Below are 12,083 nucleotides of genomic sequence, written 5' to 3'. Positions count from 1 at the left end.
AGCCACAACGACGACCCTAACCCTAATTAATTAATATATAATATAGGAGCTGGATATCCAGCAAGAGGTTTGACTGTGCGGCGACCATGGCAGCTGTAACATCCCGAGGTCTATCAAAAGCCTGAATATGCAGCCGATGACAGATATCCCTGAGTACAGGAGAGATATAATCCGGAATGTTCGGATACCCGCACTCCATCGCATACAGCGCACAGGTAATATCAGAAATGTCGATATCAGGCAACTTATCCAAGTTCCACGCGCGACGGATGACAATAGCGACGAGGTTGCACAGTCCGCATTGGTTGGATTTGTTAAGGATGTCTGTGAGATGACTGATGAGGATTGCGTGTTCTTTTGGGACGCCGTCGTGAAGGATTGCATGGAGGTCGAGGGATGAGCATGTTGAGCAGAGGGGTGCGTCGTTTTCTGGTGGGATTTCTGGGGTATGGTTGCTTGGAATAGGATGCGAGATGGAGTCTTTCGTGCGGATCTTTCGTCGGCGCTTGTGAGAGCAGAACATGGGAAGACTGAGACCCAGCAGGGGGACACTGCCTGTGCCTATGATATAAATGTCCTCGCCAAGAAAGTCACCCTGAATCCTCGAGGCAGGTACCACTCACCTTGAGTAAACGGAGCTTGCACGTAGCGTTTCAGCTAGGTCTTCTACAAGTAGTACATAGACCAATATTTGAAGACGGACATGACTCACATTACTATTGGGATATTCGTAGTTTGCAAAGCCGTACTAATGCGTGCCGCAGTTGGTACGGGCTGGAGCGCTGGTGGGCTAAGCGGTGGCTGTGACGTATTCAACATCTTATTACTCAATCGTGACTTGGACGGCCCAGCTAGTACTTGCTTTTCATTCTCTTCGAAAGTCTTTGTGAGTATCACCTGTGCTTCACTAGAAGTAAAGAGCCCTAAGAAGTTTACGATCTCAGCGCTCAGCATACACGCATTTCACCTGTACTTCTGTGAGTGCGCAAAGGGCCTCATTCATCCAGCGCAACGCCACTCATGAAATGTGCATGTACAGAGCTCAGCGCTCAGTCTTGTCATATTTACTGAGCAGGTCAGTCTACTGCAGCTTTCATACAATCAATAGTCATCAGCCTCAGAAGAGCGTCCACGAACCGGCTCTCTCGCTTCCTGTAACATCAACTTTCACTAACTACATCGTGTCCATCAGGTTTTCTTGCAGCTTCAAAGGCCATAGCTAACTCGCACCTCATGTTATAAACTTGCACGTATGTCCGTTCTCGTTGAATGTGGATGCTGAGACAACGATTCTTAGAACACTATCATATCACGAAATGACGATGACTACCCAACCGCTGATCCCCCTACCCTCTCATGATCATACACGGCGGCCACACCAGATGCCAATTGCACAACCCCAACCAATTTCTTCACGCATCAACCCACTCGACGCAGCTGAGATCGACCGTTTCGCAACTTTGTTCTCCCCCGCAACGCCCCCAGCAACTCCAACACCTATCTTTCGTGATCAGCCCCCAACAACAACTCGCCCGCAGCACCACAGAAATCGCACGACCAGCATAGACTCTGAATTCGGTGCCTTTGTATCGGTACCTGCTGCTCAGGACCCGCTTTCATTTGACTTTCCGGTGCTGGAGCCTGTCGCCCTGAAGTCTCAGAGACCTGCCATCGCTGGGAACGCAAGCTTGCATTACTTTGATCAGTTTACCTCCAGCGCAAAAACAGCTTCTGAGCAGAATAGACGGGTTGTCCTTGATGAGCTGCTTGGGCATGAAGATGATCCTTTGTATTTTCTTCGGGAGCACATTCAACCTCCATTATCTCCCCTATTCGAAACTCAACCAACATCGGCTCAAAATGGTATCGTTACACAATCACCGTCTCCGATACCACAAACTGTGAACTTGATTGACGCGGATGTCAAGCCTCCTTCTCCTCCACACAAGTTGCCTGTGCCCACTACGAGCGTAAGCTCTCAGCCTCCTGTGAATATACGCGAACCTCTTCCTCCCCGTCTCAGTGCAGCGGCCTCGCCTCCATCAGCACACATTCCTTCCGCATCAACCTCGTCGTTTCCCGCCTCCCCAGCCACGCCTCCAGCACATGCTACGTTATCCCGCCTTTCTTCCACCTGGGTCTCGGCGTTCCTGCCATCTGCTCGATCTAGGCAATCCACAGGATCTTCTACATCAAGTTTGGTACATCCAGCACCTAGTAACATACCTCAGCCAACGCACATGCATGTGGCGCATCAGACGTCTGGCATCACGCGTGGCACCCCTTTTGCCACCCACCCTTACATTCCACCATCCGGTGCCCCTGGTTTCGCAGGCGATCGGATCTGGGATAAGGGCTTCTCAGACGCGCTCCATGATGAGGAAATGAGTGAAGTAAAGGGCGTGCTAGGGAAAGGGAAGAAGATCCATGTTCTCAATCTTGTTGGAAGGAGAGAGGGCACATCAGTAGTGCTGAGCGAACCCATCGCAAATCTCGTACGTAACCCTTGTCTAGTGCATGCAGCCAGTACTCACTCATACACTCTTCCAGATTCGTCCCCACCTTCCAGCACTCACTCGTCTTCCACGGACATGGACTCTACTGTACTCGCTCGACCAACACGGTATATCGTTGAATACGCTGTATTCCAGATGTGAACCCAAGTTGCCCTCGACACCAGGTGCAACGAAAGGAGCTCTAGTTGTGGTCAAAGATGCAAGAGATGCGATTTTCGGCGTGTGGATGGGGGATGGGTTGTGGTTGGAAAGAGGAGGATACTATGGGAGTGGCGAGTCGTGAGTTTCCTCGCCTCGTCCTCTGGGTTGTCGGAGCTCATTTTCACCGGTCAGCTTTCTCTGGAGATACCAACGTCCTTCAAACAAAGAGTTAGGGTTAGAAGAGGGGACACTTGATGTATACAAATGGACGGGGAGGAATGATTATGTTGCGCTCTGTGAGCCCGGGTTCATATCTTTTGGTGGCGGGTGAGTATTCTTTCCCTGTGACCTTGTTCAATTTCCATATTCCAATGACTAACTCGCTTTGATGCGCAGAGATGGACACTATGGTCTTTACCTTGATGCTTCCCTCCTTGACGGATCTTCTGCACCATGCCCTACGTTTGACAACCCTGTTCTGTGTTCTCGTGTGGATGTTGGGAGCGTCGGCGTTAAGAAGGATGTGAGCTTTGAGTGTGTAGGACTGGAGGTGTGGGGCGTAGGACCTTGATTGCTGTCGTTTTGTGAGTAGGATGATGTGCTTGATTCCCTTATTTCATCTGCTTCCGAAGGCAAATATCTTCATTTTCTATTGGCTGATCTATTTCTGTCGCCGATAAAGGACGAGGCATGCACACTAAGTACAGTACAATGAAATGAGTGTGTGGTGACCTGTTACCGCTCCCAGGGAGCCACCGTTCGGTTACCAAGCCGTATAGCTTACTGCAGACATCTCGTCGATTCCCAAGATCTGCCTCCACACCAGTTGCAACCAAATTTCTCTCCTCTCTCAGATCCGCTCCTAGATATTTGTGGTAATCTCTGGGGGTGTGTAAGTGATTGGCCCAGATAATACTTACAACCATGATAGCACGTACCAGTCATTCGCCAACCGCCCCTCGAAATCAGCTTTGAGAATGGTGAGTTCAGTGTTAGTCTGACCGAGAAACATTTTAACATTGTCGCAGGCTGCAGTGACATATGGGACATCTGTAGCAGTAACACGAGGCAATGACAGGCGTTGAGCAAGGACGTACAGCAGGTATCTGCCGTATTTTGCGGTATGGCAAATAGTTCGCTCGACGTATGTCGGATGTTGTCGAAATTCCTGCATTCTGATAAATCAGCAGCAAGACGGCAGCACCATCATGACAATAATGGACTCACAGGCGTTCAACCTTGGGGACGGGCTCGCTCTCCATCTGCAAACCCTAACCAAGCCAAAAGCAACCAGGCTTTTCGAGCAAATATCACATTCCCCATGGCACTGCAATACATATGTTTGACGGTTAGTCCAATCATCAGCTGCGCGTTTAGGCACGAACACTTAGTAATCTTGAACAGGTCCAGCAACCCTGCGTGACGTAGGCGACTTTCAGACTCCCAGCTAGCTCTAACTCTATTGAAAATATCTTCATCAAACGGAATGGTTGGTTGTTGAGTATGCTATGGTTCTACGAGACGCAATCCAATCGGACCATGTGGGTGGGACATGGCTATTATTTGTCGAGGCTTCCTATCACTCATGATGACGGTCCGATATTCTACGTGCACCTCCAAGGCGCGTCAGCCCAGTTTTTTTTCGTACCAACCGATTAGTCGATATGAAATTGGCTTGCGTGTCATAATATATAAGGCACACCGAACCGTTGAGGCCATCCCTTAGACCCCACTATCATCACCCCATTTATGACAACTGACCCTCCTGACACTGCACCGATCTCGCCCTCGAAGGAGCATGTTGAGTGCAAAGAACTCGATGTCGACGTAGAATTCGGCGGTATAGAGGCACGAAACAAGCTAGAGCGCAGGTTGTTATTGAAACTCGACCTGCACATGTCAATGCTGATCCTCATCTATATCCTCAATTTCGTGAGTAACCTCGCATCAAGGCGCCTGATCTATATCTCACTCTTGTACTAGATCGATCGAAACAACGCTAGGTATGCCCTTGTCATGAATCGCTGATGCATCATTCACAACGGATTAAGTGCGGCACGCACACGAGGGCTCACCGCCGACCTCCATCTCGAGGGTCCACAATTTGCGACATTGTTGTCTATCCTCTATGTCGGATATGTTATGATGCAGGTCCCCTCCAATATGTTTCTCAATTACATCGGAAAGCCGTCGCTTTATCTGCCTGCTTGTATGCTAATTTGGGGAGTCATATCGGCGCTGACTGGAATTACCACAAAGTATGACCGATCATTGATGTCTGACAGATGACCGACCATACTCCTCGTAATAGTTTCGTTGGAGCGCTCCTAACGCGATTCTTTCTTGGCTTCGTAGAAGCAGCTTTTTTCCCCGGCGCCGTGTTCTTAATTTCGAAGTGGTTCGTTAATCATCGAGTATATTTTCAGCCGAAGTCCTGAAATTCAATGTACAGGTACAAGAGAACAGAGATAGGTTTCAGATTAGCCATCCTCTATTGGTAAGGGTGCTACTATGCTGGTGGATATATCTATTCATTGACAGCACCATTACAGCGGAAACATGATCAGTAACGCCTTCGGAGCTCTCATTGCATCAGGTATTCTTGCTAACATGGACGGCATCCGTGCACAAGCCGCGTGGAGGTAATTCAATACAGTTGATTTGTCAAAGGACTCTGTTGAATTTCATTTATAAGGTGGCTTTTCTATATCGAAGGAAGTCTGACTGTCACCGTTGCGATAATGGCTGTCTTTGTTTTGCCGGACTTTCCAACGACAACAAAGTGGCTTACTGATGACGAGCGCCGGCTTGCACTGAAGCGTATGGAGGAGGATGCTGGTGTCGGAGACCAGTTGGAAACTGAGAACGGTGGCTTCGGTTACGGCTTTTACCTCGCCATCTCCGACTGGAAGGTGTGGTGGATCACAATACTATTGATTGCTCAGGTTGTAGCGTTGTCCTTCACTGTCTATTTCCCCACTCTTACTGCAACACTTGGCTATAACCCAACGGCATCGCTGCTCCTCGCTGCGCCTCCTTGGATATATGCTGTCATTTTCACATTTGTGTGGGCCAGGTAAGCTGGGATATCGAACAATCTAGGAACTGGTCTGAAGAACTCCTCAGACACTCTGATAAAACACAAGAAAGGTTCTTTCACATGAGCATTTCGAACCTCATTGGCATAATTGGGTCCCTTATTTCGATATGCACCATGAACACTGCAGCCCGATACTTCTCTCTGTAGGCACATAATCTTAATTTCGGACGTCTCGCTGATAGTGCCCGCCCTCCAGCTTCCTCATGGCGCAGTCCAACTCAGCAATTGTCTTGATGACTACGTGGGAGAGTAATACATTCGCGCGACCGCCGTCAAAACGCGCAGTATGTATTTCGCTTATCAATGCACTTCAGCAACTAGGCAACATCGCAGGGTCGTGAGTAGTTTAATCGATCATTAAATTTTCGTTGACGAAATAGATGGCAGGTACGTCTGGCCAGCTAATTGGGGCCCTACCTATCGATACTCTTATACCATTGTGATCGCCGGTAACGTTACCGCGATTACGATGACTTGGATTCTCAGACAGCATCTGAAGACATTGAACAAGAAGCTGGAGAAAGAAGAGCAGGGGCAAGGGATCAAAGAAAAAGGATTCCGCTACGTTCTCTGAACGATGGCTTGGTGATCTACGGATTTTAATTTTACAAACAATGGCCACGTACTAGCAGGTAATGTTTACCTTTATTAATCCCATAGATATCTTGAATTCAACATGAACTTCAGGGACTTTCTCCGCAAGCATCGCCTCAATTCATTTATTATGAGTCCAGGTATACCAGAGTCTGTCAATCAAGACAGACTAGAGCTCAGGAGAGGGTGTAATGGACACGTAGAAATGGACAAATTTCGGAATGACTACCTAGTCCTATTTGGCCAGGTGGGCAGCATTTTTCATATTATCCTCCAGCCAATTAACGCAGGGATTTTGGGGGTTGCGGTAGTTCGCATTGGACGCTGTCACATTACCTGAGACTGTTGTCTGGCACAACTAGCATGTACCGGCTCTCCCACTAACACTCTATAGTCGGCCATCTCAGAGCACTGCGTATCATTCCATATAAAACATATAAATGTGATCAATGACTGCCTGATCAACCACTGACTGGCGTGAATTAGATCCCATGCATAAACGACATTCAAGCATACATTGTTGGTCGCCTGGTGAGTGAAAGACAATGTCAGTCCCAAAAATTTAAACGAAGACGTGATGAGTCTCTGAACAATGAGACAATATAGTCCTGACTACACTTCGGTGCCCGTCATGGCTCGGCCGAGTCTGGACCACCCAAGCCTGAGTTTACGTCAAGTACCGTTCATAGACAAAAATATAGCCTCACCTCACATCATGCCATGGTGGTGTTCGGTAGTTAGCAAGTGTGATCACTAGTCACTGATCAGGCGGACTGGTGCTCAACTTGGCGATCAAACAACAGTGCCATCGCGAATTGCCGCATGCTTGAATAGAACCAAACTGATGTCGTTGGGTCTCAGCCCAACCACTGTTAGTTGACATCATGATGCTTACCCGGGTCAGACGAAAGCACTCGATCGGGATGGTCTCAAGGAGTCGATTTCCAGAGGAAGCACGATCAAATTGCATCAACGCCCAACGAGCGAGCGAGTGGTATAACGCTAGCGCTGATAATTGACAGTCATTTATGCACCCTGAAGATGCGCTGTATCAATTGTGACTAAGCCAGAGTTGAAAAATGATTCGTAGTGCCAGTGGGACGTGGAAGGATATATAGAAGCGTATACATATTAGTTAGCGCTACTGCTGTGGAAAATTAATGGTACTGAGAGAAGACGATCGCCGAAAAAGGCAAGTTTGTTTAAAATCAAGGGACGATGCTAGTCGATAATTTTATTGAAGGTTGGTCGGTTCGTCGCTTGCCACTGTGACTAGCGACAACGAACGGGTCGCCGTCGTTGTTAAACTGACCCATCCCGAAGCTGGTCTTCGCAGCGTGCATGCCACAGACGTGCGTCCGTCACGACTAGTGTAACGTTCATCCCGGAAGAGTCACTGGGAACGGTTCAACGTTCTTCATCTTTGTCGACACTATGGCAGACCTGTCACCTGGCTTGAGCATGATAAGCACGCGCACATCGCGGTCTTCAATGTCTAGCAATATCAATGCCTTCCCACTCATGCGTCGCACATCTGAGAGTAGTACACCGTCAACGCCATCCACACCGTCAAGCATTCCATCCTTTCGCGCTATCCGTAATCTCCTCCCCTTTGGAAATAGCAAACCAGCGTTGCCAGCTCAGCCCACAACACAAACAAAGCACCCATTCCACTTTGCTTCTCTCCGTCGCTCCAGTGATCGCAAACCTTCCCTTTCTTCTGTCCGCGACCATCAACGTGATCAGGATAATCCCCCTGTCATATCTATATCGCGTCTTGATGCTGAAGAATTTAATGCGCACAAAAGGAGCTATGATATTGTCCGCGCTGCTTCAGCCTCCGACAGTCTCCTTCCTTCACTCTGTGCTACTTCCCAGTCCCCTGATGACGAGATGTATGGTTCGTAATTTCGCTATTCTCTTTCAAGGGCTATTATGAAATATTCATTACTAGCCGTACACCCATGCCCCGCTGACCTTAGCACCATCCTCGAAGCTGACAACTCGGGTATCTCGAAATATATCCCCTCCACAAGTCCTTCCCCATCTCCCTCCCCTACTTCGCCACACACTTTCTTTCCATCCAAGGTCACATTCTTCCCCCCACCATCTCAGGGCACCATTCTCACTTCCAAAGACTGTTCTGCCTCTCAAATTTCTTGTGATCCCTCTCCCACCGCATCCAATCTCGATCTATCCCTCTCAAAATTATCCGCCGAACTTCAGGACGCTCTATCCCCCACTACTGCCGACGGTTGGTCCAGCGCTGTTGTGGTCGAAGACGCAGACGTGGCTCAACAACCATCCTCACCCCGGGGAACAAAACATGGGTTTGACAGTATGGATACGATTTCGTGTCTCCCTCAGTTCTCAGATCCAGATGCAACCTTTGACTTCAGTGCGCTCGATCCCGACCTTGCTGAGCTGCTCAGTCCTCATCGCTCGCCCAGCAAGGACATGGGGGAATCAGCCACCGATAAAGTGGTATTAAACGAGTCCATTATTGCGCCATTCCCAATTGTAGCTTCAACAATTCCTCAAACGCCTGGTCCTCGACTGCACTCCGCGCCTTTAGCTGAACGATCTACTACACCTATGTTATCAGGGTGCTCTTCTGTCGAACCGCTATCACGAGACCCAACCACACCTCTATCCCCGAGCATACGGACATCAACAGCCCCTCAGCCAGATACACGATCCCCAGTGTCGCTGGGATCCAGACCCTCACGAGAAGTTGTACGCTCTCCAGGACCTACGCAGCTCCCTATTTCCCGTCCCTCTCTAACCATGCGTCGGCCACCGTCGCATTTGCCAAGGCTCATGCGGAGCTTCACTTCTACTTCTCCTTCGATCGCTGGGAGCACACCAGGCACATCTTTAGAAACAGCCACGGGAACGCAGAGGCGTCAGCCCCCGTCTCCTTTATCGGCTGGGCAGGTCACAGCGGACACAGTGATGCGATCGTCGTCGGATACTACAGGGTTGAGGGTATCTTCGGACACATGCGTGCCTCGTCCATCAGTAGACGTCAACGTCAACTTCACGCCTCGCTCCTCTTCCGATATCGGGACAAGGGATACTCGCACTGGAGCGGTTGAGGTGAGGTTTTCATGTTCACATCAATTCACATACTTACTGGACGATTCGTAGCAGGATCAGCACCCAAAGTCGCAGAGACACATATCCTCGTGCCCAAATGTTAACGTTGTGCCCACTGGAAGAGTGCCGCCTCCTGTGCCCTATATCACCACAACCCTTGTACCTACTTCTACTACGCCCTCCAGTCTTAGTGCGTCTCCCTCAACCACGTTTACCTCCTCACCCTCCGCTACCACTACCAGCACAAACCCAAGGACTCCCACATCTAGCCCTCCCACAACTACAAGCACCCCCCACGACCCAACCCATCTGCGTCGCCGCCATCATCCCCACCTCTTTCTCAGCCGGAAGAGAAGCTTAAGTGTTGACGAGCCTTCATCCTTATCTGCTCAAGTTGAGAAACCGGGATCAAACGTAAGCAATCGTCTCAATGGTGCAGGGAGGTTTGGGCTTGGTGTAAGGAACGGAGTTGGAGAGAGAGCAGGCAGAGTCAAGCTTACTTCCGGAGAAAATAGACTTGTGTCTTCTCCCCTCACTCGCAGCACGCATACACCAGGACCTCCAACCATGGAATGGCTTGGTCCGAGGACTGTCAAAGCATTTGCTGCCGCTGGGTTGTTCGACGGGGAACGAGAAGAGACTGGTGCAAGGTTCGAACGAGAGAGGGCTGGATCTGTCAGTGTCAATCGATTTGAGCAGGATCGAGAAGGCGCAAGTTCAGTGCTGAGTCGGTTTGACCGTGACCGTGAAGGCGCTACTTCGGTGATGAGCCGGTTGGATCGTGATCGTGAAGGCGCTACTTCGGTGATGAGCCGGTTGGATCGTGATCGTGAAGGGTCTCTTGGTCGTTATGATAGAGATCGTGACTATTCGACTATCAACCGTTATGCTTCCTTGCGGGACCATGCCCCTTCCCGTGCGGCATTTTCGGAGGCTGCAAGCACGTCTTCGCTGGGCACGAGGAGCGTGTGTACGGCAGGGAACGCTGGTGCTGGATGGAGCCCAAGCCCGACGTTCTCGAGTGCCGCTAGGACTACGTTCTCAGGGAGCACAGCCCCTACGAGCGTAAGCAGTGGTGTGGGATCAGGGATTAGCGCTGGGGCTGGGGCTGCAGCTGGCGTTGGGAATGCGATGGGAGCCAACGTCCGGACCCTCCAAGAAAAGCATTGTCTGGAGACCTCCGCACTCCTGAATGCCCTTGCGGATTCCCAGGAGGCGTGCAGGAGGCTGAGGGAGGAGAATGAGATACTAAGAGAAAGATTGAGGGTGTTAGAAGCTATGGCGAATCAGGATAGAGATGATGTGGGCTTGGGCAGGGGCGTAGGATTTGGCGTACTTAACCGGGACGAAGAGGATGGGTCCGATAAAACACATCGCTGCCATCAAGACTTCGAGCGCTTGCCTCACAAACATCTTGCTTCTCTCCGCATCTCCCCTACCCATCAATCACAAACGCTCACGCCTGTCCCCCATAGAACTCTTATCCAACGATCGCACTCACATCTCCCGCAGCACAGCAGACACCATACTGTATCCACCAAGGCGTCTTTCGATTTCACATTCGGACGGACCCCCTCCCCGTCGCGGTCCACGCAATTAAGACCTCCTCCTCCGCAGCAGAAACAGTCCCAACCTACACCTTCATTGTCCATCCAGCCTCCTCTTTCCCCACAGAAGAGTCAACTACAGAGACAAAGACGCGCGAGCACATCCTCGAGCTTGTTTCCTGCTCCACCGCCTGAAATGTCGATGCTAATGTTGGAGGATGTGGGGTTATCCAATGTGATGAGCGAGTCACCACCTTCTCCTGGCGGTTCCTCCCCTGTTGTTAAAAAATTGGGGCATAGACATTCACATTCCATGATTCCTCATTCGCATCCCTTCTATGCTCCTCAGTCCTCTCACGCAAGTCAATCTGTATCGTTCACCTCCTTCGCATCGACGGGCACAGTAGCCGCGAGCCCAAGCACTGCGACTTTCTCGATGACAGAAGGTCCCGGGTCTCCGAATAGTCTACAATTACGCCCCGAACACGAGTTACACCTTGGGGATATGACAAGTTTGAGTCTATATGCTATGAGCGATGGGGAGGGGGATGATGGAGATGAGGAGGTATGAATTATGTTTTCTGCCAGCAATGGTGTTCGAGGTATGGTCGCCTCCTGATAATTATGTTTCACATGCGCTATGCTCTAGGATCTTCGTCGTTCGTTTGTTTCTAATCCGTGTTTCATTCTGTCTTGGCGCTTTTCTTGCTTTCATCTTCTACTTTTGTTCGTCTTTCTGCATTTGCTTCTGCTCTCGTGTACTGCAGATTTGATCCTACATATTCGCTATTCATTGTAGAATATACCCAGATTACAATAATTGTATATAGATACCCTCTATCACTTGGTAATCCGTTGAACTGACTCATTCAGAATGACGGGTAAAACTTACTGCGTATAATGAATTATATGTCAGCTGCTACCGCGTCCGGTCTGCTAGTGAATGTCCGAGACAGGAAACCAAGCACACGACCGCAAACACCCACGTGCTACCTCCTGAGCGGCGGCGGATCCTTCTGAACGGTGAACATAACGTTCCGGACGCGGGTTTCTCGGCTCTTGAGAAAAACACTCTGGAACGCACGC

General features: G+C 49.9%; 4 protein-coding genes across 4 annotated transcripts; 3 read left to right on the top strand and 1 right to left on the bottom strand.

The window, feature by feature from the left end:
- Nucleotides 1-22: 22 nt before the first annotated feature.
- Nucleotides 23-781, bottom strand: F5147DRAFT_789841 (uncharacterized protein; the record flags this gene model as incomplete). The annotated part of the gene is made up of 1 exon (XM_041443035.1): nucleotides 23-781. Exon 1 carries the CDS (start codon nucleotides 521-523, stop codon nucleotides 23-25), a length of 501 nt encoding a protein of 166 aa, XP_041285311.1. The 5' UTR covers nucleotides 524-781.
- Nucleotides 782-855: 74 nt separating this feature from the next.
- On the top strand, nucleotides 856-3,632 carry F5147DRAFT_727668 (TLD-domain-containing protein). The gene is made up of 8 exons (XM_041439273.1): nucleotides 856-886; nucleotides 945-977; nucleotides 1,040-1,075; nucleotides 1,193-1,246; nucleotides 1,298-2,495; nucleotides 2,551-2,795; nucleotides 2,850-2,984; nucleotides 3,054-3,632. Exons 5-8 carry the CDS (start codon nucleotides 1,317-1,319, stop codon nucleotides 3,226-3,228), a joined length of 1,734 nt encoding a protein of 577 aa, XP_041285310.1. The 5' UTR covers nucleotides 856-886; nucleotides 945-977; nucleotides 1,040-1,075; nucleotides 1,193-1,246; nucleotides 1,298-1,316; the 3' UTR covers nucleotides 3,229-3,632.
- A 505-nt stretch (nucleotides 3,633-4,137) lies between these two features.
- On the top strand, nucleotides 4,138-6,365 carry F5147DRAFT_727653 (MFS general substrate transporter). Its single transcript, XM_041439272.1, is given in 10 exon segments — nucleotides 4,138-4,291; nucleotides 4,302-4,593; nucleotides 4,726-4,915; nucleotides 4,969-5,055; nucleotides 5,110-5,154; nucleotides 5,210-5,299; nucleotides 5,353-5,733; nucleotides 5,784-5,900; nucleotides 5,954-6,094; nucleotides 6,145-6,365. 9 exon segments carry the CDS (start codon nucleotides 4,407-4,409, stop codon nucleotides 6,329-6,331), a joined length of 1,425 nt encoding a protein of 474 aa, XP_041285309.1. The 5' UTR covers nucleotides 4,138-4,291; nucleotides 4,302-4,406; the 3' UTR covers nucleotides 6,332-6,365.
- Nucleotides 6,366-7,608: 1,243 nt separating this feature from the next.
- Nucleotides 7,609-11,624, top strand: F5147DRAFT_57474 (uncharacterized protein). The gene is made up of 3 exons (XM_041431238.1): nucleotides 7,609-8,251; nucleotides 8,306-9,450; nucleotides 9,502-11,624. Exons 1-3 carry the CDS (start codon nucleotides 7,786-7,788, stop codon nucleotides 11,566-11,568), a joined length of 3,678 nt encoding a protein of 1,225 aa, XP_041285308.1. The 5' UTR covers nucleotides 7,609-7,785; the 3' UTR covers nucleotides 11,569-11,624.
- The last annotated feature ends 459 nt before the right edge of the window (nucleotides 11,625-12,083 follow it).

The sequence above is a fragment of the Suillus discolor genome (assembly GCF_016758755.1).
Source record: "Suillus discolor strain FC423 chromosome Unknown F5147scaffold_129, whole genome shotgun sequence".
Lineage (NCBI taxonomy): Eukaryota > Fungi > Basidiomycota > Agaricomycetes > Boletales > Suillaceae > Suillus > Suillus discolor.
The sequence above is the reverse complement of the archived record's forward strand: the minus strand, read 5'-3'. Positions and strand labels throughout refer to the sequence as shown.